Here is a 26,531-nt window from a genome sequence, read left to right on the forward strand (position 1 = left end):
CTGCCCGCCCAACTCACCGCCTTCACCAGGTCTTGACAACTCCGACAAGCAGCAGGAGATTCATTAACATTCCCAGCCTTTTCTGGCATCATCTCCCAGCGCGTCTACTTTCGCATTGTCGCCCAACACCCTTTTCCTCCTTCCCAACTGGAACCGCAGCTTCCAACCCGCCGATCACCTTTCCATATCTCCCTAAATCTCCGAAAATTCCCTTTCTCCCCACGGCGATCTGTCCATGTGAACAGCAGCCATGACGTCCCGCAAAACGCAGCAAGAGATCGACAAGACCTTCAAGAAGGTCGCGGAAGGCATACAGACATTTGAGGGCATCTATGAAAAGATCCGCTCAACATCGAATCCTACCCAGCGAGATAAGCTGGAGGAGAACCTGAAACGAGAGATCAAGAAGCTGCAGCGATTCCGCGATCAGATCAAGTCATGGGCTTCCGGCAATGAGGTCAAAGACAAAGGGCCGCTGCTCGAGCAGCGCAGAGCAATCGAAACTGTGGGCTAACGATTCCAATCCGACTGACACCGCCTTTCCGGGACATGGGAGAAAGCTAACAGAGGTTGCAGTGTATGGAGCAGTTCAAAGCCGTGGAAAAGGAGATGAAAACCAAGGCGTATTCCAAGGAAGGCCTTTCCGCTGCGTCGCGACTCGATCCCAAAGAAAAAGAGAAACTCGAAGCGTGCGACTTCCTATCGAACTGCGTGGACGAACTTCAACTGAAGATCGAGGCGATGGAGGCCGAAGAGGAGACCCTTCACGTGCAGATGAAGAAGGGCAAGAAGGATATCACCAGGACAAATCGTTTATCGGACCTCTCGCGGATACTGGAGCGACATAAGTGGCACGTCAACAAACTTGAGTTGCTGCTACGAGCGCTTCAGAACGGCGCGGTCGAAACCAGCCAGGTGGTGGATCTGAAGGAGAGTATCAAGTACTACGTGGATGATGGACACAACGTCGATTACTGCGGAGAAGACGAGACGCTCTATGACGATCTCAATCTGGGCGAGGATACCGAGGCGCAGTTCGGAATGGTTGGGGACAACGATCGCGTTTCGTCGCAGGACACACAATCGATCCAGGAGGACGAGCCGGAAGTGAAGGCGAAATCGTCGAAAGCTGACGCTAGTGGGCTCCGCCGGCCATCAGCGCAGATGAAGTCACCTTTGCCAGTTCTCGCAACACTTCACCCTCCAACACCCACAAACTCCACTTCTGGCATGAAACCCGCCCCTCCTCCGACTCGTCCCCCGGCGAGACTCTCAAATACGCGTCAGCAGCGGCTGCCGCAGCTGCGAGCGACAAAAACGGTGTCGGTATCGCCCCTCTGCCCCCGCCGCCTGGCACGAGCCCTGCCTATACCGCCGCCATTCCAGTCTCGAGAGCGTCATCCACAGCATCGCCAGTTGTGTCTTCCGTCCAACCAGTATCGAAAGCGGCAGCGACCGCCACCGAAGAGACTGGTGGACACGGTCGGTCCAAGACTCCAGCTCTCAGCCCCAGCGCCGCAGGGACGCCCGCAGCGGCCAGTGCTTCGAATACGATGCCTTCCACTCCAGCGATGGATAAGGCGAACGCCGCAGCCGCCAAGGAACAGCCTGCGACAGCCAACGGCGAGACAGCCAAGGAAGATGAGCAGCGCGACGAGTCGATATACCATCTGCCTCCCGGGCTGCAGGATTTGATCCAGTCATTTGAGATCACCAAGAGCCGCGCGGCGAACAGTGCGTCAAGCTCATCACCGTCGGTTCAGCGCCTGCTCGCAGCATCACTGACGACTTGCCCGGAGCCTGCCGATGCAGAGAAGCCTCGTCATTACCGACCCTCGAATCCTTACAACACCCTCTCTACTACCCGCAAGAACCACTCGCCATATTCGATGATCCTCGTCTGTATGACACCGGACGGATCGATACCGATACGCTTTTCTACTTGTTTTACTACCGTCAGGGAAGCTACCAGCAGTACCTGGCGGCCAAGGCGCTCAAGAACCAGAGCTGGCGCTTCCATAAACAGTACCAGACCTGGTTCCAACGCCATGAGGAGCCGAAGAACATCACCGAGGACTATGAACAGGGTACATATCGGTTCTTCGATTACGAGAGTACCTGGTAAGACTTTCTCTTTCTCTTTTCTTTTCTTTTCTTTTCTTTTCTTTTCTATGCAACAAGCTAATCGAGATGCAGGATGAACCGGCGCAAGGCGGATTTCAAATTTATCTACAAGTATCTGGAGGATGAATTATAAGAAGTGTATCTTGGGTGCATATGGGACGGGGCTTTCCTTTTTCTGCTGGACAGGTGGCGAACATGGATTTTTTTTGACAGGTTCATCTTCATCTTCATCTTCACCATCATCTTTGATACTTGTGGTAGTCTTGAATGTCCGCATTAGGCTGGTTGGGCTTTGACTGGTGATGGCGGGAATATGTGATATTTACTTCATCTATTTCCTGCCCCTGTTTTTTCCCCTCCTTGTCTATTTCTTTTGCTCCTCATAGTTCTTCTATGGTGTCATCTGTGAAACGAGTAAATGAATGGGACAGCAGAACATGGGAGTTCTGCTTATGCTACTTCTGTTCCTAGGTTGGCTGACAGCAAAGTAAGAGACAACGCAATTCAAGGTGCCGAGGCGAAGAAAGCTCCAACGCTAGACTCACCGAAGAAGGTTTTCGCCTCTGTCAAAGCTTAAGATGAAATCAATAGCTCCTCTGGGCTGTGAAGCAAGCCAGATGACACCCTGGTAGGACCTGGCTGAAGCTACTCGCTGTTGTCTTATCATACCTCCTCTAACCAAGATAAACGTTCCCTGCGTCACAGGAGCGGGGACTGACATTAGTAGACAGGAATATAGTACCTCGTTGCCCCGGTCGTCAAAAAAGGACAACTGTTTGACGCAGATCTCTATCCGCCTCACTTGACCATTTCTCGTATTCTTCCATGCAGAGCCGCCATAGTTTGAATCCTACTCACAGCAACCAGAGGTGCGGGATTTTTGAGCCTGCATCATCACCGTCATTGAGGAGCAGCTCGATGCATCAGATGTACCATGTACGCCTGGGAGCCTTGCCAACCGCCTAGTCTGCAACGGGCTAAGTCTGACGCTAAAGTAGCCGGGGGCTGTGCGATTGCGTTGTGATCTTCCCTTTGGCTTCGTCAAAGTTCAGTCTCAAAGTCCAAGCCCCGAATCCGAGGCCAAGCGATCAATTGCAACCGGCTTTCTTGGCGCAATGTGACTGTTGTCATTGGACAGAATAGGGGATGATTCCTTCCATGGTGGACTTGGACGGGAACAAGCCCACAAGGCTGTCGAATCGCGGATTTATTGTGGGTGGTGGACTGTGGAGTAGGAACTGTTGTTCTTGGGCCACTTGGTGGACTAGATAGACAGTAGTCTATAATGTAGAGCAGAATGATGATGATGAATGATGATTGAGATTGTTTCTCCCCGGAAAACGTGCCGACTGCCGAGTGAATTGAATTGATTCTGATTGTGATCTCATCGTAGCAGAGAATAATAATTAATGAGTAGACTAAAAGACAAGATTGTCGCCTGAGGGTCAGCTGAGGAACACATGACTCGACAATTCGTACTTTTGCTAGTTCTGTCTGTCGCTCTCGTCCTCCGGGTACTTCCTCTCAGGCTGTCGTTCGTTCTTTGCGGGGATTTTGCCCTTTGTCACCCATTTTCTAGTCCCGCTCCCAGAAGATACTTTTGTCCAAGAGGTACTGACTAGTACCAGTGCCTTTTCGGTGAACCTCTCAGCGAATCAAAATCGCCCAATGCTGATGGCTTCGCAGATGATCCCCAAGTCACACTTACCCAGTAACGAGGCAATCAACTTACTGAAAATGGGAAGATTGTAAGAACCACGGAGTACATAGTACAGATCTAGGTATCTCGAAAGCTTCACGGCCAAACAGAAAATCAGCAGCGGCTCCACAGCACATGCATGTGTAGAAGGGGGAGTGAATGAACGCATACCGACTATCTCGTCAGTACTATAGTAGAACGATGATGTTGGCATTATATGATCACACCTATCATCGTCCTCATCGTGTTTCCGACTGCAGTCGGATGGCGTGGGCTATTCATCCCCGTCCCACTGCCTCCAATCACCACTGTCAATCCCCAGCGCAGGGGGGAATCCCAAGAAGCCCCCGCGTTTGACGCTAGAAGGGCCAAAGAAGTTTCCATTGTTCCCCGAGCCTTCTGGCGCCAACGCTAAGCAAGGTTCTTGCCTGGTGAGGATCGACCGCTTCACTCTCCCGCAGCAGTCCCTCCAATCAACGTCCCGCTTGATAGTGGCTGAGTGTCGCGATGATAAACCTAGCAGATTTGCCAAATAACTTGGTCAGGTTGGATCATTGGAAATCGACTCTCAGGCCGTCTCTCCTCTCGTCTTCGCTTACCCCCAGCCCGTCCATTGGATCAAATCAGGTACCTTGATTCCTCGTTCAGGTGACGGCGCCCATGACTGGTTCGGACTCATTTGAAGTCTCTCTTAAATACTCGACGCGATGTCCGCAAGGCCATCGATAAGGAGAAATCCAGAACTTGATGCACGTGCGACCAGTTGATTTCATGCCTGTCGCGTTCGGCTTCTTCTTGCTGTCTTAATTATCATTATAAGAACTTCCAGTCCCTTTTGTTTTGTTTCTTCTTCGTCAACACCTACACTCTTCGATCATCATGTACTCTCAAATGAACGACAGACTCTACCCTCGGTTCACAGTGGTAACTACAGACTGTACTCTTTTACTACAACAATTTAAACTAACTTGTTGTACTTCCAGAACTCTACTCTTCCTTCATCGACCCCCATGGAGCAGTCCCCAAGCCCACTCTCTGCGCAGTCCTTCAGCTTTGCAGATGTCTTCCCTGGCGGAAACGAGCTCGAACCTCTCGCTCAGCCTTTCGACTCGGTCTACGACTTCACGCCGCCAAGTCCCTATAACACCACCAGCGTCCCAGACCTCTACGGTCTGAACACCTCCTACAGCGTCCCCATCCCATCGTACTCCTCCTCCTACGAGACCCAGTTTGCATTCCCGCCGAGCTTCGAAGGATCGTTGCTCGCGCAATACCCGCTCAGCACCAGCGCTTCCTCGTCCGACTCCTCCAAGTAAGCACCCCATTTTGTGGTACGCTGCCTTGACTAGATCCAGCACCTAACTAATTCTGAACCTACAGATTATCCAAACCCTATGCGTGCGAAGACTGTGGAAAGGCCTTCACACGCTCCGCTGACCTCAAACGGCACCAGACCAGTGTCCACTACCCGGTCTACCAGGATTGTCCGGTGGAGCACTGCCCGCGGAAGGATCGCAATGGCTTCCCGCGGCGAGACCATCTTATGGAGCATCTTCGTTCATCCCATCACATGGATCTGCCAAAGCGCCGGATGACGAAGCGAGTTCCGAGGACGTCTGCCTGATCTTTTCTTCTCTCTTTCTATGTTCATGTTCGTCTTCATGATTGATGCTGGTTTAGACATGTACCATTCTACTGATTCTCCATTCCAGTTTCTTGCTTTCTAGCATCCTTATGGTTTACGTTTTGCTACTTTGCTTTTCCTTTCGATGTTATTCTCTTATTTTACATTTGTTGGTTTGACGATGCAACGAACATGAGGTATAGAGGCGTTCGGAGACAAGGTCAAGGCATGTGTCGTTTCGTTATAGCCACTGTGTTTTTGTTTCCTGCCCTGGACGACCGAACAGGTCGGACGTGTGATGATTTATTTTCTTTGCGTTTGTCGATTTATGATAGACGGGACGGCGAATGGCTGCTTTTCATTGACTTTGACTTGGTTGTGCTATGTTTCAATTATACATATTTCTTATGGTGTTCATATTTTGGATTTATAGATCGATGCACTTCATCATATTACTGAAACACAATAACATGTCTATTCTTTGATGTTTTACACTGCAAATATAGACTGTCTAGTCGCAATGTTGGATAACAAGCCCGTCAATTGAGAACCAGCGAAAAGGGCAACCCTCATTGAAAACAATCAATGTCCCTAGCAAGACATAGACATAACTTGAATCTACTCGCGGAGGAACAGATCCATGATATGACCATGCTGGCATACGATTCATTAGCTGTGTCTTTCTGTGTGTAACATATCAACAGGGATTGAGCTGCGGTGTCTCGTGTTCGGCAGCTCGCCCAGAGTCCGCTGCCTGCTACTTCTGGAGGAAGGTATTATGGTTCCCATTGGGCTCGTATTTGATTCCTTAACCTCCCTGTAACAGAAGGAATAGGCCATCTCTTCCGGTTCACTGGAAGGCCTTTCAGGCTTCTTAAGGCGGGAATGGCTTCACTAAGGCCAGAGAAGTTGGATGACCTTTCTTTAGCTCCTGGGTTAATCCCCTGGTGCGTCTGTTCGTAGGGCTGGGTGGTTGCACTTTGGCGAGAAGTAATTTGGAGTTGTGGGAAATAGTCACTGTATGAATGGCTCTGCTCTCGTCAAAGTCCTGCAAGGCCTTGAATATTTGAGTATCTCCAGGCCCTGGACATAGTTATCCAGTTGGTTGACTGTCGAATTGAGGATGCGGCCTAGTCTGAGCTGCAGCACATGCTCACAACCTATTAACGCCCTTTGAATGAGGGCGCCGAAGAGAAGACCCAGATGTGAGAAGTCATGGTGCTTGGGTGTTTCGATGCACCCTGGTTAAGACGGCGTGTAGTTCAACTTAAGCCTCCTTGTTGCTTTGGCGACGTCTTTTGCGAGCTTGGTCAAGTAATGTTTACCAAGCCACTGTAAGCAGGCAATATACTGTTCTGTTCTTTTCCAAAAGTTTGTGAGCACCCTCTGTGTCGGATATGGTTCTCACGAACCATACCCTGCAGAGCATTGATCTTTCAGACTTGTTGCTCTGGCACTCAGCTGTTCGTGAAGTAGCTGATAGTCCTGAGTATGCCGCATGCCAATTTATGGCAGGGTGAATCATGGGAAATCCCATCAAGGGCAGTCTCTAGAGTGAGCCTGTCGCCCGATTGGACCGTTGTGTTTCCGTTAATAAGGCGACGGATGTCATTCCTTCTCTCCTGGAGTATCCCGAGATGTTCGTGCAACGATTGTTGATTCATGATCAGAACATCCCCGTCAATGGGCATGCCCTTGGTTTGTCTGCCAATAGACCACAATATCCAGTTTTCCGCATCCCATCGTATTAGTCAAGCGGCCAAATTGCAAACAGCATCATGACGTTCGTGGGGCTCCTCTTTTGGAATATTTGGTATTGCTTCAACACCGAAGCTCTTGATATTATCTTGGCGCCATCACTGTTCAAGAACTATTGAGCCTGTCTCAGATTCATTCTCCTGGGCTGGATTACCATCGCCTCCAGTCGTGGTGAAATAGCGGGACCTTCAACGGTTCAATAACTTGAATTTGCTATGTGTGTCGGAGCATCAAGCCCAAGATGCTGGATCGAAGCATTGCCTTTTAGCACCACACAAGACACAATGATGAGTAGGTGCCATTCCTACACTGCAGGTTAGCACATTCAAGGTAAACTGAGCAAAACAAAGTAGGTGTCAAGAATATACATGGATCTCACGAAGGCACAGTGGTCAAGTTGAGCATTAGCCGTCTGTCCGGGCCCCCATGCTGGCTCGGCTGAGGTTGACATTGATTGCAAGACCATGCAAGCGTGCATCAGAGGAAACGACTCGGTCTACCAGCCGGTGCCGGGCCTAGAGACGACGGAAACAAGCCCAGTAGGCCATATTTTCTCGATCTTGAACCTGGCTACTTGGACCGGCTCCATCGTCTCTTCCCACTCCGTGCCTTGTAAGCGAGAGTTGTATCGACGAGGTTGTGATCGTCTTTCGAGTTTGTCTTGTCGTCAACATTGTACCGTGTTGTTTCCGTTAAAAATGTGTCACAAGGCGGCGGGTCAGGTGAAAGGCTTCTTGGGTATAATTGCGGATCGCTCTGGGTATTGAGTATAGCACCCCTCCTCGGACGGCCGGTATGGGAATCGGAGGTTGTTCTCGGTAGTAGGCAGCTCAGCCATTGGGGTTCTGACAGTCTCGATGGCGTTCTTGATGAACTCGCCACGTTTGAGGGTGATGGTCCTGAGTGCGACAGTCGCAGTTTATAAAAAGGTCTCCCGGAATTTTGTAAAAATCTCATGAGATTGAAGTAACAACAATCTTCTCGTTGATGGTGAGCTGATCACAGAGAGATAGTCGGGCGCATGCCCCCGCAGAAACACAGCAACAGCAATATCAGACTCCAAGTATGGAGCTGCGAGGCCAAGGGTCATAGGTAATATTTGCCCCTTGGGAATGAAAATCACCTCATCATGGATAGTGAACGCAGGGTGGTCAATAGCTTCAACGGTGTCATCGTACCGGCCAATCCAGAATAGGCTTTTAATAGGACCTTATAACTTCTCCGAATGCCTAAATGTTAGTTAGTTATAAGGTACTGTTATTACCTCAGAACTCAGATGCTTACCTACAGTTCCGTCTTCGTCGAGACATCCAGCAATCTCCGGAACCTCCCACAGAGATGGGACTTCGATTGTGTATGATAAGGACTGCCCACAGACATTCACTGGTATGTTAGTTAGAACCACATTATTATTCACTGAAATTCTACCAACCTGGTTCCTGCTCATCTATTCACTGCCAGCACCAGCATCAACGATTACCTTTCTCTCACATCACCAACAACACCATCCATATCATCTCCCTCACCCACACCACAGCCTCCCTACAACCATCCCCAAGCCGTTCCCCTCTTCCTATCCAATTCAAGTCACCGTTCTCATTAAACCTCATCATCATGGCTGGCAGCTCCGCGTCCCGTCTCGGGAAGAGACGGGTCCCTCTTGCAGAGGAGTCACTGAAGCTGAGATGAAACGGAAGAAGGAAGACGAAAAGAAACAGAACAATAATGATTATGATCCTGATGAGGAAATAGCGGAAGCCGCTCCTCCAGTGAACTTTATCCGTTTCCTTCCAGACAAATTCCTTGTTGATCGACTCCTCCCTTCTAAACTGGACTTCGACACCCCCGATGAAACGCCAGCATGGAAACTATGCCCAATTCCTTTGATGAAAGCGGGCATGACCCGCAGCAAGGCTGCAAGCATGACCAAGGGTCGCGTCCTATCATCGTACATGTTTCTGCACAATTGCGGCTGCATTTACTGGATATGAACGTATTAGGGCCGTGATAGCACGACAAGTAGCATAGTCCTCGATGAGCGGCGCGCGCTCCGGAAGGTAAGCCGCAGCATACACACATGCTCCGCAGGGAACATCGTCCATATAATTGCCTTCTCTTTGTCAATGAGGGCTTGGTCCAGCAGAGAGCGGCAGCATCGCTCGAAGTATCAGCTTTAGCAATCAGTGTAGTGGCTCTCCTAATCACGGTTTTCGATGCCGGGACTGGTTTTCCAGCCCATTCTGGGAGCAAGCAGGATTCCCTTCGCTTGTTCCATTGTGGTGGATATACCAGTCTGTCATCCGGTAGCCTATGCTGCTGGTAGAAGATGTCATGCTCTCTGTCATACTCTTCTCGGGACTCGGGATGCGACATTGATCACCCCTTCTGAGCGAGCAACTGGGACTCCTGCCTGTCTCCTTCATGGGTTAAACATAGTCAAGCTGTGGAGGGAATGGAGCGACAAACTTTCTGTATTCTACCCAGCATGTCATCCACTCATCTCCGTCTTTCTCCTTCGAAGTTGTCGATTTTATTGCTCCCCGGCGATACATGATTACTGATCGATGCATGAATAGTCGATCATATCCATCCAATTGAAAGATAGGAGCCATAACATGATTGCCTGGCGCCGGAACATATAGCCGGAAAGTTGATATGAGAAGGAGGCAACGTTGACTGCGCTGGACAGACATCCGGTCAAGCATAAGAGGTAAATATCTATTCACTCAACAATGGCATAGTATTCACAATCCACATCCAAAGTATTCAATAAACTCAACTATCTTCACTATCAGCATCAAACCCCAAACAACATTCACCACACCTACTTCCCGCTCCCCAAATCCACAAACTCCCGAAAGCAATCTCCCTGCGCCCTCCCCCTTCATCAAACACAACCCCCTCCTCCTCTAACAACCGCCTCTTCTCAACCTGATACTTCCCACCCAAGATCCACTCCCCCTTATAACCCCCCAAGGTCCCATTCATCGCCAGCACGCGATGACAGGGCACCTCTGGCGCAAACGGGTTCGTGCGCATTGCGTTCCCCACGGCCCGTGCGCTGGAGCCTAGATGTGCCGCGAGCGCCGAGTAAGTGGTCCAGCGGCCTTCCGGCACGGAGAGGAGGGTGCGGTAGACGCGGCGGCGGTAAGGGGTTAGGGTTGGATGGAGGGAGATGCGGTGGAGGAATTTCTTGGTTTGGGGGGTAAGGGATAAGCATTCTTGTGAGAGGGGAGTTGGTGTGAGTTTTGAAGGGGATTGTTTGGTTTTCGTAAGAGATGCCATAGTTATTCGTGGGTGGTTATTCAATATGGACCACCGGGCTCTCTTGCTGCAAATAAATGTACAGCGGTGATTTGATCTTTCCAGAGGTGGATGGTAAGAGATCATACAATGACCTATATGTTTTATTAATGAGGGTCTTCAATCAGTCAATTGTTGAGACTCACTTACTCTAGTTGTCCTGCTTATGTAGTTTAGAAGAGTGCAAATGGTTACGCGACTTGGTTTATATGAGACTGTTTGGGCGGCTCAGGACGTTGCTCTCGATGTAGCAAATCAGAGTCACCCTGTTGGGTCACGATACGAGCCACTGCAGAATGTCCAACAGAGCACTCATTGCAATGAGCCCACTGAAGGAGTCTTGCCCATACAGAAATAAAAGCTAGTGTAAAGACTGGAGGTACTTTTACACCATCTTGAAGCTTAAGCTCATAATGGTGTCTCAGACATCAAAGTACTGCCCTTGACATACACCGAGACGCCCTATCACGTGATATTACTCGAACATTTATGAAAGTCGACTCTATCTCAATGGACAATAGGAGCTATGATGATATGTCTTTTCGTCATAAATTCTCTAGTAGACAACACAACCAACATAGGAAATATAGAAGGCAAAATGCTACATGTGGTTCGCTAGCGTGGCTAGGCTAGAGGAGAAAATACAGGGGGCGGAGGAAGAGGATTTCAGGGAGTTTAGAAGTGGATGGCCTTGGAGTAGGTGGCCATGGCAGCCTCCTTGAAGGCCTCAGCCAGGGTAGGGTGAGCGTGGCATGTGCGGGCAATATCCTCGCAAGAAGCACCGTATTCGACGGCCAGAGTGGCCTCCGCAATCATCTCACCAGCGTTGGGACCGATGATGTGGACACCGAGAATGCGGTCGGTCTCAGCATCGGCGATGAACTTAACCTGGCCCTCAGTGTCGAGGTTGGTCTTGGCACGAGAGTTGGCGCTGAAGGGGAAGGTACCGACGCGGTACTTGATGCCAGCGGCCTTGACCTCGGCCTCGTTCTGGCCAACCCAGGCGACTTCGGGGTGGGTGTACATGACGCTGGGGATGGCAGCGTAGTTGACGTGGCCGTGACCCTTCTTAATGTACTCGACAGCAGCAACGGCCTCTTCCTCGGCCTTGTGGGCAAGCATGGGACCGAAGGTGCAGTCACCGATGACACGGATGTGGGGAAGCTTGGTGCGGTACTCCTGGTCGATCACAAGGCGGCCTCTCTCATCCTTGTCAATTCCAATGTTCTCCAAACCCAGTCCTTCGGTGTAGGGCCTGCGGCCGATGGCAACCAAAACAACATCAGCATCCAGAGTCTCCTCCTTTCCACCCTTGGCGGCCTCAACGCTCAGCTGGACGGTCGCGCCGCTGTCATCACCCTTGGTGACCTTGGTGTTGGTCTTAAACTTGATACCCTGCTTCTGCAGAATCTTCTGGGCCTGCTTGGCGATGTCGGCGTCCATACCAGGTCCACCAATCTGGCCAAGGAATTCAACAACGGTAACTTCGGCACCGAGACGGGACCAAACGGAAGCCTGTGTTTCAGACACAATCAGTAAGAGGAAAACTCAAAGACGTCCGAATTCTGGTCATCAGGTTTACGTACCATCTCCAGACCAATGATACCACCGCCAATGACAACCATCTTCTTGGGAACCTCCTTCAGGGAAAGAGCGCCGGTGCTGGTGATGATTCTCTTCTCATCAATGTTCAGGCCAGGGAAAGGAGTGGCCTCACTTCCGGTGGCAATGAGAATGTTCTTTCCGCGCAGAGTCTGTTCACCACCATCGAGCAGGTTCACCTTGACGGTGTGCTGGTCGACAAAAGCACCGGTACCCTTGATGTAGTCGACGCCGTTCTTCTTGAACAAGAACTCGATACCTTTTGTAAGACCATCCACGGAGGTGTCCTTGGCCTTCATCATCTGCTCAAGGTTCAGCTTGACATCACCGACCTCAATACCGCGCTTTTTTGTGTCGTGGAGGATCTGGTGGTAGAGGTGGGAGTTGTTAAGCAGGGATTTCGAGGGAATGCAGCCGACGTTCAGGCAAGTACCACCGAGACGTCCACGCTTCTCGATACAAGCGGTCTACGCAAGATCGATAATTGTTAGCAAAGGGGACAAAATGCGCAAAGCGGATTCACACTCAGAAAGTGTCAAGACTCACCTTGAGACCTTCTTGACCAGCCTTGATAGCAGCGACGTAACCAGCGACACCACCACCAATGATGACCACATCGTGCTCTGTTAGGAGTTTCAATAGTCAGCCGCTGCCCTTTCATCGGAAGCGCAGGCACCCGTCTCACGGATGCCCCAGGGAACAATTAACCACTTACCAGTTTCAGAAGCATAGCCGCGTCTGAAGCGTCCATATACGGACAGAGAAGGAGCAGCAACGAAGCTAGAAGGGACAGACTGAGGGCCGGCAGTGCGGAGGGCAGCCCGCGGTGTCGCCCGCGGCAACATACTCCGGAACATTGTGTGCTGAATGTAGAGGAGACAAAATACCAGATATAAGGGAGATTAAAAGAGATAGCCAATCCTCCAGATCAAGAAACTGGGGAGGAATGGGAGGACAACAATTGGGGATGGTAGGCTAATAGTATAAGGAAAAGGATGTTGGGACGAGGAAAGCTTTCTTGAGGTTCTGGCAGCAAAAGCTGGCGGGCCGGTATTGATACGGTATTATTTGCGTATGTAATCATCCGGACCAGTGAGCATCGGGTCAAATCGGCTATCTTATTCCATATTGCCGGCAAGTGATGCTTGATAATAAGAATTCACGGACATCGGTGGGCAAGCGATATAGTCTGCTGTATAATAGCGCATACGTCTACGAGATACGAGATCTTTGTCAATGATCACAACTGTAAAGTAAATGGGAGACTATGCTGGTTTTGAGGTCGACAACAGATCGGTAATGCAGTATACCGGAACGGACTATTCCACTCTCGTCAGCGGTAAAGGTGGATAAGATCTCTTTTAAGGCTGCGGAAAAGCATCACCACCACCACGATACCCCGGACTCAGGTGGTCGAAAGCGTCGGCCGTCGCCGAAGATGATCTACTTCAAGGGAAACAGGCTCAATATTATGCTTGCACAAGTGGTTGTCTGCCATCAGATCCTCAGAAGTAGCGTGTCACCCTCGATATTACGTTCGTCTCCGCGGGTAACGTAAAGTAATGGCTACCGTCGGCGTTCAGAGGCAGCGTGCATGATATACGCTCATTCTGCAGGTGCTTTGCTGAGCTTGTCGAAGAAGGTGGTTATCCAGGTCCAATATCTGGCTGCCATTATGATTTCGGACACCTCAAGAGGGTAGTCGAGTTTCTAAACGCCAGCTATCGCGGATGGAGAGTATACCCATCGAGAGTTAGTAACCAGCAGTCCTCACCTCCAGGGACGAAGCAGGGCAATCATAACATCGTGAACCAGAAGATTGACGAGGCGGACGAATCGCTCGAGCTGGCTGCCTTCGCAATATATCCCAGCTTTGGGTTCTACTGAGCGCAAGTCCAGGTTCGCCTGCGAGCACAGATGTCGAGGCGTCACTTAGCAATTGTTTCGAACATTATGGGGTCTGAGCTTCAGACTGACTGCGCACCATGTGAACCATTGGACACAAGAAGAAGGTAGTTAGTGTCCTGAAAACATCAGTCACGACTGGGCCACGGTCATGTTTAACTGCTCCAAGTTTTGTAGCATCGATCCATAAATGTGGCATGGAGATCTGTAGTCCGTAGCCGACTGGATCCTCGTATAAGCCTTGTTCTAGACTTAGTGCTAGAGTAGTCTGGCTGTGTTTCATTATGGTCTGTCTTGTCTCCGCCAGCATATGAAGAAGCATTGTTGCCTCAGGCTCCAATGCCATTTGCGTCTGGCCCAACACCTCCAAGTCTGCTATCCTCATTATGTTTCTATGGATTTGGCTGACTTGAAAGAGAAAATCTCATCAAAGCATTGCTTCTAGTCTCTTCTATGTCCTTGGCATCGTCATCGTTCCAATCAATAGCACGAGGTCCTCTCAAGCATCCCAAATAGGCATTTCCCAGGCTCACTGTCGGGCGATTTCCGACTCTCCACCCAACGACCCCAGAATTTCCCTCTGCGCTCCCCCGCAACGCCGACTCCAATCGCGACTCGCCAACACCATTGGATAGAACGTGTCTCTGGCCCCAGATGGAATAAATCATCAATCTTTTCAAGGAAATGATGGTCAGAGAATCCTCGTGTGAGCCCGTATAGACTACCTATCTACAGGCTACAACGGCAGAACAGTTCCCATTAACCGAGAGTGCCTCAGAGGGATCTTCATCAGGGTATCAGTATCACACTGACAGCAGCCACTCTATGCTCCAACGGAAAAGTGCAGATTTCATCGGAGCAAACATGGCGCCATCCATATTAATGACGCAGATTGCACTTGGCTCCAAAGTTTCCGACATCTGCATCAGACTCCTCCCCGAACGCCTCCCGATCCAGTGAGCGGATGCGACCATCGTCTGGCGCCTCTGGCCGCTGCCACATGCCCGGAGTACCGATTTTGTTCAGCCATCTTTTGCCGGTCTATCTCCAAATCACATCAACCAGGTTCCCATCCCCACGAGTCACAGTGCGTTTTTCCTTCTCAGAGTGGGGAATACGACACCTTCGACCACCTTTTCCCAGTCGACCCCAGGAGCCAGACTTCTCCCACGCGGGATGTAACCAAAATAAGTTATCCTATAGAGAACTATACTCCAATTCTTTGGTCGGACCTCAGCCGATCATCATCAGGATGATCGTCCTCCGGCGTCTCTTGCAGACCTGCACATTTAAATCCTGTGTACCACCCCACAGAAAAGAGGATCTCTCGGATCATTGTAATCTCGCGTCGTCCACTCTCCACGGTGTGTTCATGCTGGAGTGCTCATCGGCCCTCAGGCTATTTTAAGCACTTGAACCGTGATCGGAAGGACCTATTGCGACTACTGCTCTTGAGGCGCCTGTCACTTCACTTGCAATTCTGCCCAGTCCCTAAATTACCCTACCATCAAAATGAGTGACCAAATATCAACATGGAATATTGTACACAAGCTGGAGAAAAAGAAGCTCCTGATTGCGATCAATTGTGTTGCTGCTTTGTCAATCCTCTTCTTCGGTTAGTCTGCCGTTTCGCATCATGAACGCCTTTACTGATCAGATATTCAGGTTATGACCAGGGAATGATGGGCGGAGTAAACAATGCCAAAGACTACATTGATCTGATGGGCTTTGGTTACACCGAGATGAAAGATGGCCAGCCTACTCCAGTTGTCACAAATAGCTTGTTACAGGGAGGAATTGTCTCCGTCTACTATCTCGGGACGCTCTGCGGATGCCTCCTTGGTGGATGGATCGGAGACTCTATTGGTAGAATCAAGACTATTGCTTGGGGCGCTGTATGGGCCATACTGGGCGCCGCGTTGCAATGTTCAGCGCAGAATCATAACTGGATGATTTGCGGTAAGGCTTCATACTCAAAATCAATAGATAACTTCGCAGTGACTAATCAAAATCAGCCCGGTTCATCAACGGGATTGGCACCGGTATTCTGAACGCAATCGTTCCCGTCTGGGCTACAGAGACCGCCGAACATACTTCTCGTGGACAGTTCATCGCCATCGAGTTTACCCTCAACATTTTCGGAGTCGTTTTGGCGTACTGGCTGGAATTGTGGGTGCCCTTCCCCTCTCCCACTTCGCCTGAAGAAGTCGTTTCTAATAATTAATAGTGGTCTATCTTTCATCAATGGCGGAAGATCTCCGTTCCGTTGGAGATTCCCAATTGCCTTTCAGATTATCTTCCTGATCGTGTTATTCGCAGCTGTCTGGTTCTTCCCAGAGTCCCCAAGATGGCTAGTTAAGGTTGGACGAGAGCAGGAAGCGCGCTACATCCTCGGTCGTCTCCGTGGCAGCAGTGGTGATGACGCAGTCCGAGCCGAAGCCGAGTTCCGTGACATCCAAAGCGTGGCGGAGCTCGAAAAGACAATAAATCATAGCAATTCCTACTTTTCCATGCTTTTCGGCTACAAGAGCGGGAAGTTGCACCTGGGACGCCGTGTGCAACTGGTCATCTGGCTCCAGATCATGCAGGAATGGGTCGGCATCGCCGGTGTCACAGTTTGTATGTCGTTGCTGCCAGCGTCAAACGCTTGTGTATGACTTCAGCCTGACTGATGTGTCCAGATGCCCCGACTATTTTCAGCATTGCCGGGTTCGATTCGATGAAAAGCCAGTGGATCAGTGGTCTGAACAACATTTTCTACATGGTCCGTCCCCATCATCCCATGACTTCATGACTTTATCTGATTGCGATTCTACAGTTCGCAACACTTATCTGTGTCTTCACGCTCGACCGTATTGGCCGTAGGTGGACACTCTACTGGGGATCCGTCGCCCAAGGAGTCGCCATGTTTCTTGCTGGAGGCTTCTCAAGGCTCGCGATCAATGCTAGGGAGGCCGGAGATGTAAGCAAGGCAAGCTCATACGGTGCCGCCGCCGCATCGATGATCTTCATCTTCACCTCTGTTTTCGGCGCCACATGGCTCACCGGTAGGTTCAACTCTCAGTCTTCACTGACCCTCAACTTCCGCTAACATCTCACCAGTCCCTGGATCTACCCCGCAGAAATCTTTCCCTTAGCCGTCCGCGCCCGAGGAAACGCCTGGGGCGTGGTAGGATGGAGTATCGGAAACGGCTGGCTGGTAAGTGTTCCACAACCCCTCTCCTAGCGAACAATCAAACTGAGACATTCATAGACCCTCCTTTGCCCAGTGATGTTCAGTTCCATCGGCGAAAAGACCCTGTACATCTTTGCCATCAGCAACGTCATCACGATCCCGATGGTCTGGGCTCTCTACCCGGAAAGTAACCAGCGGACGCTGGAGGACATGGATCTGCTTTTCGCGGCGGAGACGCCCTGGGTGTGGGATGCGGAGCGGACCTTTGCGCGCCTCAAGGCTGAGAACCCCGGCTATATCGAGACTGCCGGCCGGAAGAACAGTCTGTTGGATTCTGAGGCGGGTGTCGGTAAGTCTGCTGCTCAAACTACGCAGCATGAGGAAAATGTTTCGTCTGAGTAGCGGCCCTCTGGAATGGAGACCTTGGGCCGGATAATGCACGCCGGCTTATGAGTATAAGATAACGGATCATGAAATGGATGGTTCTGACTCGTCTCAAGAACACATCGCTTTTATACCCCGTTGAACGAATAAATGTCAAATAACGCACAAATTCAAATAGATATTTCAAAAGACCAAAACCAGAAAACCCAGACTCGAGATAAGAACTCGTCTACCTCCTATAAACACATCCCACCCTTCCTCTACCCACGCACAGCAACCCACCCGGCAACGGAGGCCCATACGGCCGCCGACACAGACACCCCCGTGTCAAACCACGACAACCCCGGTATCCACCACCGTGAGCATGAGTCTCAGTTCCATATGTATGGCTGCAGGTGCAGGATTGACTAATCTCCCTTGCTCCATCATGATGCGTAGAGTGAGTCAATTGCTGATGGTGATGGTGATGATGGTGCCTGTGCTGCTGAACGTGGGCCTGACTGTGACAGGCAAGATGGGGTGGATAGCTCTCAAAGGAGTGGGATTGAGCTGTGCGGTTGCAATGGCTTGTGCTGGAGGTTTGTTGGTGGTAGTGGTGATCGTGCATTCCCTCGGCTAGAGGATGGGCGTAATTTAGACTGTTCCCCAGTGTATATTAGTAACTGTACTTTGGACTGGCAAGGGATATCAAGGCCAAGTGTGATGCCGGAAGGTATGTACGCACATGTGCGGGCAGCCATGTCGAGCCCTTGAAGTGGAATGGCAACAAGCTCCAATGCCTCGGCGAATATGGGAGCCGAATGTCGAAGAGTCCGTATCGCTGTCATCGGTGGTGGCCTCGCAATCTTGCCCACCAATACATGCGTTATACGGATAAGCATTGCAATTGTTGCCGGCTGGGTGCTCAACGACGTGTCGATGCACATGTTTAGACCAGCTGGTTGAACGGATAGCCATTACAGAGAAGCAGTGAACGGTATGGATGGATAGCAAGCCAACTGGACGGGAGACGACGGGTTTGCAAACGCTCGGTGCTGGCACTCAGTGCTGGGAACTACAACTATTTAAGTGCCGGTGCGCTACTTGGCCGATAGAAGGCAACTTCAGAGGGAAATGTAACCCTTCACGCGGTCATGATACCGACTGTGCCCGACAGGACTGGTCGTACAAGGTATAGACTGCTGTGCAACATCAGATGTAGTTCGCCAGCCTAGCCCCCTTCTTGAACACGGCAGTAGAAGCCTTTTTCGAAAGCGAGGTCGCACTACGTGAGGCTCTTCCTGGCCCTATTCAAAAGCAGGTACTTGCTGTAGCGAATCCGATGTTGATTCGGAAATGTTGTGCTACCGACTTGATTTGCTAAGGGTCGTCAAGGTGTCACAAAGAAGGATAATAGTACAGCCAGACGGTATGCTCTATGACCATACAAATGAGCCAAATGCAGTAGGTTAGGTTACTACGTTTAGCTGTCGCAAATTGTTCAAATCATTCTTTCAATCAATGTTGAGAATATGACCGGACGACGTCGGGAGATTTTTGCTGTAGCTCATCGAAGGAGCAAAGGGCTGGATCCACTCTTTCAAAACTGTTCGAAAGGTGTCACAGACAGCATCCACCGCCTGCGCATGAGAAGCACCGCAGCTTTCGATATAGACTAAGAAAGTCAATTAGCAATGTTTTGCACCTATGTTCCTGTTGTGGAAATTACCCTTGACTTTTGGTTCTGTGCCAGAGCCACGGATGGTGAATCGAACATCTCGGTCCAGCCATAGGGTCAACATCTGACTACTTTTGTCAATTGGGAGTGCTGGCTTGTGATCATCTGTGCCCGAATCATAGCCTTCCGTCATGTCTCTCCACCTCAAGATCCTGAATGAACCAACGGATTTTTGTGTTCGGTAAGGCCCATTCCTGATGGCTCCAAAAAGGCTTTTCGTGATCTCCGGACTAGGTGATCGGAAGTAATTATTGAGTGTTTCAAAGTACCCAAAATCCTTGAACAGCTGCTGTAGTTTCGAATAAGGGGTGAGGCCCTGAGATCTCCAACGAGCTTCCGCTGCTAGGAAAACCATAGCCGCAGTTACGCCGTCCTTGTCGTGGCACACGTCTGGGAACATATACCCCAGGGCTTCCTCGAAAGCAAAAGGTACATGGTACCCTGACTCTTCCAGTCTCCGGGCAATATTTCCCATCCACTTGAATCCAGTCAATGTTTCCTCAAAGTGGAAGCCCTTTGACTTTGCCATCTTCTCGAGCATGCCTGTGGAGACCGCGGAGTTCAACACAGCTACGCGTGATTTGTCATTTCGACCGTCAAGCGAATCAAACAGATGCGATGCCAGTAGAACGCCAAGGTGGTTCCCCGTGAAGGTGAACCAAGAACCGCTACTCGATGATTAGTGACTATTTCCAGAAATATCGAAACACCTCCGCATGCCTACTTACTCAACTTTCTCGGCGGCAGCGAACCGATCTGCATCCGGGTCATTGGCAATAATGAGGGTTTTGCCCTGTTTATCAGCTGTTTGCATGGCCAAGTCCAAAGATCCATTCTCCTCCGGGTTTGGGAATGACACCGTTGGGAAATCAGGGTTCGGTTCCACTTGCTCTGCTACAGCGGCGAAGTCGGTCATTCCAACCGAGCGGCATAAGTCGGGAAAAATCAGACCCCCGACCCCATGCAAAGGAGTATACATGAATGGTCGCGGGCTTGACCAGCTAGGGACGGTGGATTTCTAGGCACACTATTAGTCAATTACCCCGAATGAGGGTGGCATGATTCTCACAGCATAGTTCCAAACGGTCTCGGTATATCGGGGCAGAATCGTCTGAAGAGCTTCAGCATGGAGATACTCCGTGGCTTCTGGGCTGTTCCAAGCATTTGGCCACGGTTCTAGGTTGCTGTCAATCGATTGCGCTATCTCAACATCCATAGGCGTGTTGATCTGAGCGCCGTTCTTGAAATACCTAGTCCAATAGTCAGCGCCGTCCATTTGAAACAAGAAAAGCGTGAGCGAACACTTTGTAACCTGTACGCAATCAGCAATCAGAACCGAGATCTAGGGAGTGCAATACATACCGTTGTCCTGTGCTGGGTTCTGCCGACAAAATCATCTGTGTCAGACTTCTTCTGCTCTTGTCACTGCGCGAATTGTGAGGAAACATACATGGCTTGCGGTGATCATGACGCCAGCTGCAGCTCGCAAATGCGTCACACCAAATGGGACTGATGGTGTCAAAGAGGACTCTGAATAATACCAGACTGGTATTTTCATCGCAATGAAGGCATTCGCTGCCAGGGCAGCAAATTTAGCAGAGTTGTGCCGAGCATCGTGGCCAATGACCACACCATTCGATGCAATGCCAGAGTGTTTGTCTCTAATGTATTTGGCCAACCCTTGCGATGCCTGAATGACGGTCAGGGAGTTCATGCAGGAGAACCCTGCCGCCATCCGACCACGAAGGCCGGCTGTTCCGAATTGAATGCCTGCACTTGTGTGGTTAGAAAGGCGGCGAGTGTTGGAGACAAAGCAGCTTGTATTGTAGAATATACATACGCTGCCGAAGACGCAGCTCGAGCTCTGCAGTCGCTCCAGTCTTCTGTAGCTGCTCAATTTCAGCCCGCGTCTCGGGATTCTACGTTTGAGATCAGCAATCTTTCATGGTACCATTGGAGCTACTTGCGAGCACGGAATCAACTTACTCGGTCCCACTCAAGCCATTTCTGAACCAGTAAAGAAAGAGGTTCCTACAAATCACAGTATCACTGCAATCAGATATATATTTCGGCTACCTGTGAAGATTCCACTGAATTACCTCAATTGTGGATGCAGGAACGGACATGGTGGATCATATGATGATGAGTGGACGGCGTAAACGGACGATCAGATGAGTCGACAAGATAGTATGATAGGCCGATGGCTGATTGTGGCTTTGAAATGGAATACGTATCCAGAATGGATGGGATGGGATGATGATCGCCAGTGCGATGGAGCGCGTTTCATGTGCTTCTTGTCGGCTTGTCCCCGCTTTGTGCCTGTTCGAGCAATCCACAGTCACCGCTTCCCGCCCCATAGCGACGCAGGCCGTTTCCGAGGTCTCCAGACTTGGACCTCCGTGAAGGAACGTCCTTGTTGGTTTTCTTTTACTTCTTCAATTCCCCATACAAGACGATGTTGGAGTCAATCCAGATCCATACCATTTTCTGAGCTCGAGTCCATCGATCCAGCCTAAGACAAACTCGGGATGTCCCAGACGCAGGAAGCGGCCCCTACGCCGGCCTTCAGGGCGCGAAAGGACGCAATCTTGTCACGGCGGTACATCGAGGGTCAAATCGCCGATGGCAAGCATATCATCATTTTCGATGATCGAGTGCTCAAGGTCGATGCGTGGATCAAATTCCACCCTGGAGGAGACAAGTCTATTAAACACATGGTCGGACGGGATGCGACGGACGAAATCAATGCGTACGGTTACCGAGGAATCCAAGGACGATCGTAACCTGACGACTGACGTTCGCTTTTGTATAGGTTACATTCACCAGAGGCACGCCAGCGAATGTTGTCTTTCCAGATCGGCCGCATCCAGGGACCGTGGTTGAACTTTCTCCCTCCGATCCAGGGCGGGAAGTTCCGTCCATATCCAGGCGAGACATGTTCAAGCGACGAGGACAGCACAGATCAGGATGTCTCACAGCCCCCTTCTCCAGTGTTTGATGCAGCAGACGCAGGATACAAAGCTCCAGGAGTCCGCCGCCGAAGGAAATCGACAACGACTTCGGATACATCAGTCTCAACCACTCCCACTGAAGGGTTCGAGCCGAAACCCTTCTTCCTTGATGCCCGAACTCAAGAGGAGATCGTCTTTGATGTCGCTAAGTACCCGTCCCTTGACACGGCGAATCAAGAAGAAATCAAGAGGAAATACCGCGAACTGAATGAGCGGATCCGCGCGGAAGGTCTTTACAATTGCAACTATTTCTCGTACTTTATAGAATGCTGTCGCTACACTCTTCTCGCTGTCCTGTCATATACCTTTCTTCGCTTAGGGTGGTATGTGATATCGGCCTTCTTTCTCGGGTGCTTCTGGCACCAGCTCGTTTTTGCAGCCCATGATGCTGGCCATATGGGCATCACCCATCATTTTCATGTCGACTCAGTCATCGGCATCATCATTGCGGATTATTTAGGCGGCCTGAGCCTGGGCTGGTGGAAACGGAATCACAATGTCCACCACATCGTCACCAACGCTCCAGAGCATGACCCCGACATCGAGCACATGCCTTTCTTTGCCATATCACATCGCTTCTTGACGAGTCTCCGAAGCACCTACTACGACCGTGTCATGCATTTTGACGCCATGGCGAATTTCATGCTGCGGTATCAGAATTACCTCTACTATCCAATCCTTCTGTTTGGTCGATTCAATCTCTACCGACTGAGCTGGGAATACCTATTTTGCGGCCAAGCCCCGAAGAAGGGTCCTGCCTGGTGGCATCGCTGGTTCGAGATCGGAGGACAGGTATTCTTCTGGTATTGGTTCGGCTACGGCGTGCTATACCGCTCTATTCCAGACTGGAGCAGCCGGATAGCCTACATCCTGGTTTCTCACATGGTCACTGCTCCTCTGCATGTGCAGATCACACTGTCCCATTTTGCCATGTCGACTGCCGACTTGGGTGTGCATGAATCGTTCCCTCAAAAGATGCTTCGCACCACCATGGATGTTGACTGCCCTACATGGCTCGACTTCTTCCATGGTGGACTGCAGTTCCAGGCTATTCACCACCTCTACCCTCGCATTCCTCGTCACAACCTGCGTCGTACCCAGAAACTCGTGATCGACTTCTGTCGGGACACTGGCATACCCTATGCCGTTTTCACCTTTTATGACGGCAACAAGGAAGTGATTAGCAGACTTGGGGATGTCGCGAAGCAAGTCCGTATCCTTGAAGAATGCAGGAAATCGTGCGCCGAGCAGGGCGTTTTCTCAGATCATCGTCACTGAAAGGGAGCTGTTGCTTTGCTCATGGTGGAACTTATCAATCCCAGGCCAGATGTCCGGTTTTCTGGGTCTTGTACTGTCAGTGTACATTTCCTATTGTTGGTGGCTGTTTCGAGCTTGGATTTGGCCCTGTGTGTTACGCTATGCTTGTGAGGCTCTTTTGGGCCACTCTAATGACCGTCATGCTTCTTGTGTTTGACGCTGCTAGATAATGACATTAGAGCTGGCACTCGATTGCTAGCACTGTCGAAGAGAGCGCATGGAAACCCGTCCTATTCTTCTTCTTAGTTAGCATGGATGACTGAATTGATATTCTGTCGCTAAGAGATGCTATGCATTCGTATCTACAGTCCATTAAGGGACACACATCGTAAACTGTACAAATCTAGAGTGTCTTGCATTTTCGTGACATCTCAACCTGGCATGCCACCACCCCGGGCAATTTTCCTGGCTCTCTGTTGGCGTCTATTGTGATTCGCCCTGCTAGCCTTATTTTCTTCCTTCCTTTGTCGAGCCACAGCGGGGTTCTGCTCTCCAGAAGCTCCGGCATTAGTCCCTCCTCTGCGAGCCCTCCCACCACCTCCACCTCTTCGACCACCGCGACCACGGCCCCGCCCGGGTCCTCCTCTACCGCCAGAAGCAGAACTGGGCTGATCGGTGTCACTATCCGATTCACCATCTTCCCTAGGTCCAGGCTTCCTGTACGCCGTCGACGGCAGTTCGGGCTGCGCCAAGGCGCCGCCAGGGGTACCAGCCGCCATCGCGAATCGATCTTCCAACTTTGCCAACCGCTTGGGATCTCGGGCCAACATCACGCCCCAGCCCTCAATGGCCTCGTCGGTCATGCCGGTCTCGCGCTTGAGCGATGCGCGGGGTTGTGAGCGGCGCGTGGCAGAATCACGCGCGAAGAGGGCCGGGTTGGCCTTGTAGGCTTGGAAGAGGGTCATGTCGAGGTCCTCGGCTCTGCGGTTGCGGATGTCGGCGTCTGCTTCGGCGTCTGTGACTGCGGTTAGGCCGTCGATTGTGCCGCCTACGTCGGCGACATCGTATGTGTCGTCGTGTTCGTCGTCGTCAGAGTCGAAGGCTGCCAATGCGGACATGATGGCTGCTTTGTTGACGGTGTGCTGGCTGCGGTCGGCTAGGATGGCGTCCGCGGTGAGATCTGAATCTGCGCGGCCGAAGCGCAGTTTGCCTTGGCTGGCCTGATCGGCTGAGCGGGCTAGTTCGGCGAGATCGACGTCGTTGTCGAAGACGTTCTTGCGAGCTGGGGCTGGTGCGGGGGTGATGGGATTTCTGGAGGAGTTGGACGTGGGGTAGAGGGTCGTGCCGGGTGTCGTTTGTGAGACGGGAAGTTGCTCGGATTGATCGAGTTCTTGAAGTTCAGGTGGTAGAGAGCCATCAAGAAGGTGTGCGACGACCGTCTCCGGATTGTCGCCGTAGTGATCGAGCAATCTGACGATGTACCCTGAGCCCAGATCAGGGAAGAGATCTTGCACCTGTGTCACGAGGGACATCTTGTGGACATGCATGTTCTCGACAGTAGGAAGATCTGAAACACGACCTTTGCCTTTGTCCATCTTCTTCCTTTGCTTTTGGTAACGGTGGTGGAATGTTTTCGACTCATTCCGATACGAACGCAAGCTAGATAGTAGATCTTCACCCCGTTTTTGTGGATGCACCATCAAGTACCTCTCCAGACGGGCTAATAGATCTGAGCTGCAGATGAGATCTGAAAGTATTGTGGGCTCTCTCTTCGCCGTTGGACTGCCCACCCCTGCGCTCGCTTTTAAGCTGAACAATTGATCCAGAAGCAACGATAAGTTCGGCTTGACTCCTTTCAACAAAGAGATCAAGCCAACATAAAGATTTGCTACAAGAACCTTGCGGAAGTCAACACTTTTCTCGGACTGATACGCATCGGAGAGAGTATCTATGAAGTCAGAACCGGCCATGAGAACCTGGCCGCAAGGAGGAAGTGTAGAAGACAATATCGTCAACAAGCGGATGTCAGACGTTAATTCCATGTTCCCGGATGAATTCGGTACTGAGAGTCGCTTGATAACTAAGGACTTTGCTTTCTCGAGACTGGATGTTATTGCCTCATGGTGCCTATCCCATGCTTCGGACAACAACCTCTTCAAAGCTGCGCTTGACGGGTGACAACAGCACATGGCACCGAGAACATTCCATTCTAGCAGTTCAGAAGGCGGATTAGGCGCGTCCAACAGAAGTCTCCTCGTCAACAAGAAACAACACTTCCGTAATGTTCGCGCCCTCGCGCCCGTCCGCAGCGCCGACACATTTGAGGTGGCGAGCTGTTGATAGAAGGACGATAAAAAGCCGCTTGTAGGCTCATCTTTGGAGACAACTTCCTTAAATACTGAATCAGAAGTCTCGATGCGTATCCCTAGGAGTAGAATCCATGCATCCAGAAATGACTCCCATTCCTCATGTAATATGCTCCTCTGTACTGCGGGCGGCGGAACTGGTGCGAGAGGAGGCAATTTTTCCATGGTAGCGCCCGCTCAAATATCTGCGTCAAGTTAAAGCAGGAAAAAGAAAAAAGGCTCAGATAAAGAAGAAGAGACCAAATCTAATCATCACAATCATCAACGGCCGTCGCATAACCTGTCGTCATAATCCCCTTTTCCTAATACGGTTTCCGATGATGATGACAGATCGGATACTGAGTCGCTTTCCCGACTGGGACTAGCTCGAGATAGCCGAGTGCCAAGGCAATCCGCCCGCACAAGAGACGCTAAAGACACGATCAAAAAAAAGGATTCATACGTTTGTCGCATTTCACGATAGCTCTTCAACGGCCATCATCACCTTACCGAACCTCGAAGTTCAGGTCTTGATTGGCAACTAGCCTCGTGACAGGTATGAATTTTCTGTCACTTCTGTCTGGTTTTCTTGAACAAGGACTAATTGAATTGTGTTCGATAGCCATC

At 50.7% G+C, this 26,531-nt stretch overlaps 9 protein-coding genes across 9 annotated transcripts; 4 read left to right on the forward strand and 5 right to left on the reverse strand.

Annotated features, from left to right (window-relative positions):
- The first annotated feature begins 51 nt into the window (after positions 1-51).
- P174DRAFT_436505 (CNOT2/3/5 family protein) lies at positions 52-2,623 on the forward strand. The gene is made up of 5 exons (XM_024826067.1): positions 52-505; positions 577-1,282; positions 1,303-1,821; positions 1,872-2,121; positions 2,197-2,623. The coding sequence occupies exons 1-5, from the start codon at positions 251-253 to the stop codon at positions 2,255-2,257; spliced, it is 1,791 nt and encodes a 596-aa protein (XP_024686710.1). The 5' UTR covers positions 52-250; the 3' UTR covers positions 2,258-2,623.
- A 2,079-nt stretch (positions 2,624-4,702) lies between these two features.
- On the forward strand, positions 4,703-5,447 carry P174DRAFT_415879 (C2H2-type zinc finger protein; the record flags this gene model as incomplete). The annotated part of the gene is made up of 3 exons (XM_024824446.1): positions 4,703-4,747; positions 4,807-5,135; positions 5,204-5,447. 3 exons carry the CDS (start codon positions 4,703-4,705, stop codon positions 5,445-5,447), a joined length of 618 nt encoding a protein of 205 aa, XP_024686711.1.
- Positions 5,448-9,980: 4,533 nt separating this feature from the next.
- P174DRAFT_499833 (MGMT family protein) lies at positions 9,981-10,898 on the reverse strand (the record flags this gene model as incomplete). Its single annotated transcript, XM_024830927.1, has 2 exons — positions 10,659-10,898; positions 9,981-10,603 (listed from the first exon to the last, which is right to left on the reverse strand). Exon 2 carries the CDS (start codon positions 10,593-10,595, stop codon positions 9,981-9,983), a length of 615 nt encoding a protein of 204 aa, XP_024686712.1. The 5' UTR covers positions 10,596-10,603; positions 10,659-10,898.
- An 87-nt stretch (positions 10,899-10,985) lies between these two features.
- Positions 10,986-13,092, reverse strand: P174DRAFT_436510 (dihydrolipoyl dehydrogenase). Its single transcript, XM_024826068.1, has 4 exons — positions 12,826-13,092; positions 12,657-12,733; positions 12,095-12,577; positions 10,986-12,023 (listed from the first exon to the last, which is right to left on the reverse strand). Exons 1-4 carry the CDS (start codon positions 12,965-12,967, stop codon positions 11,184-11,186), a joined length of 1,542 nt encoding a protein of 513 aa, XP_024686713.1. The 5' UTR covers positions 12,968-13,092; the 3' UTR covers positions 10,986-11,183.
- Positions 13,093-15,527: 2,435 nt separating this feature from the next.
- Positions 15,528-17,592, forward strand: P174DRAFT_415882 (putative MFS monosaccharide transporter; the record flags this gene model as incomplete). The annotated part of the gene is made up of 8 exons (XM_024824447.1): positions 15,528-15,630; positions 15,681-15,974; positions 16,031-16,184; positions 16,243-16,634; positions 16,697-16,779; positions 16,834-17,066; positions 17,118-17,214; positions 17,269-17,592. 8 exons carry the CDS (start codon positions 15,528-15,530, stop codon positions 17,590-17,592), a joined length of 1,680 nt encoding a protein of 559 aa, XP_024686714.1.
- A 105-nt stretch (positions 17,593-17,697) lies between these two features.
- P174DRAFT_4547 (uncharacterized protein) lies at positions 17,698-18,799 on the reverse strand. The gene is made up of 2 exons (XM_024829258.1): positions 18,299-18,799; positions 17,698-18,212 (listed from the first exon to the last, which is right to left on the reverse strand). Exons 1-2 carry the CDS (start codon positions 18,529-18,531, stop codon positions 17,804-17,806), a joined length of 642 nt encoding a protein of 213 aa, XP_024686715.1. The 5' UTR covers positions 18,532-18,799; the 3' UTR covers positions 17,698-17,803.
- Positions 18,800-19,067: 268 nt separating this feature from the next.
- Positions 19,068-21,417, reverse strand: P174DRAFT_415884 (phosphoribomutase PRM15; the record flags this gene model as incomplete). The annotated part of the gene is made up of 10 exons (XM_024824448.1): positions 19,068-19,228; positions 19,283-19,959; positions 20,020-20,309; positions 20,361-20,541; positions 20,594-20,603; positions 20,654-20,672; positions 20,742-21,061; positions 21,132-21,210; positions 21,278-21,322; positions 21,391-21,417. 10 exons carry the CDS (start codon positions 21,415-21,417, stop codon positions 19,068-19,070), a joined length of 1,809 nt encoding a protein of 602 aa, XP_024686716.1.
- Positions 21,418-21,564: 147 nt separating this feature from the next.
- P174DRAFT_436515 (fatty acid desaturase) lies at positions 21,565-23,898 on the forward strand. The gene is made up of 2 exons (XM_024826069.1): positions 21,565-22,040; positions 22,104-23,898. Exons 1-2 carry the CDS (start codon positions 21,820-21,822, stop codon positions 23,578-23,580), a joined length of 1,698 nt encoding a protein of 565 aa, XP_024686717.1. The 5' UTR covers positions 21,565-21,819; the 3' UTR covers positions 23,581-23,898.
- On the reverse strand, positions 23,880-26,230 carry P174DRAFT_436516 (ASCC2 family CUE domain-containing protein). The gene has a single exon (XM_024826070.1). The coding sequence runs from the start codon at positions 26,088-26,090 to the stop codon at positions 23,991-23,993; it is 2,100 nt and encodes a 699-aa protein (XP_024686718.1). The 5' UTR covers positions 26,091-26,230; the 3' UTR covers positions 23,880-23,990.
- Positions 26,231-26,531: the final 301 nt, after the last annotated feature.

The sequence above is a fragment of the Aspergillus novofumigatus genome (genome assembly GCF_002847465.1).
Source record: "Aspergillus novofumigatus IBT 16806 chromosome Unknown P174scaffold_1, whole genome shotgun sequence".
In the NCBI taxonomy this organism is placed as follows: domain Eukaryota; kingdom Fungi; phylum Ascomycota; class Eurotiomycetes; order Eurotiales; family Aspergillaceae; genus Aspergillus; species Aspergillus novofumigatus.

Excerpts from the sequence above, each read along its gene's own strand:
- P174DRAFT_436505 (XM_024826067.1), top strand. The coding sequence starts at position 251 with ATGACGTCCCGCAAAACGCAGCAAGAGATCGACAAGACCTTCAAGAAG. Across the intron at positions 506-576 it reads AGCGCAGAGCAATCGAAACT|TGTATGGAGCAGTTCAAAGC; the intron begins GTGGGCTAACGA and ends CAGAGGTTGCAG. Across the intron at positions 2,122-2,196 it reads TTCGATTACGAGAGTACCTG|GATGAACCGGCGCAAGGCGG; the intron begins GTAAGACTTTCT and ends ATCGAGATGCAG.
- P174DRAFT_436510 (XM_024826068.1), bottom strand. The coding sequence starts at position 12,967 with ATGTTCCGGAGTATGTTGCCGCGGGCGACACCGCGGGCTGCCCTCCGC. Across the intron at positions 12,734-12,825 it reads CGGCTATGCTTCTGAAACTG|AGCACGATGTGGTCATCATT; the intron begins GTAAGTGGTTAA and ends AACTCCTAACAG. Across the intron at positions 12,024-12,094 it reads GTATCATTGGTCTGGAGATG|GCTTCCGTTTGGTCCCGTCT; the intron begins GTACGTAAACCT and ends TCTGAAACACAG.
- P174DRAFT_4547 (XM_024829258.1), bottom strand. The coding sequence starts at position 18,531 with ATGGCTATCCGTTCAACCAGCTGGTCTAAACATGTGCATCGACACGTC. Across the intron at positions 18,213-18,298 it reads CGACATGGCTGCCCGCACAT|TCTAAATTACGCCCATCCTC; the intron begins GTGCGTACATAC and ends ACTGGGGAACAG.
- P174DRAFT_436515 (XM_024826069.1), top strand. The coding sequence starts at position 21,820 with ATGTCCCAGACGCAGGAAGCGGCCCCTACGCCGGCCTTCAGGGCGCGA. Across the intron at positions 22,041-22,103 it reads GCGACGGACGAAATCAATGC|GTTACATTCACCAGAGGCAC; the intron begins GTACGGTTACCG and ends GCTTTTGTATAG.
- P174DRAFT_436516 (XM_024826070.1), bottom strand. The coding sequence starts at position 26,090 with ATGGAAAAATTGCCTCCTCTCGCACCAGTTCCGCCGCCCGCAGTACAG.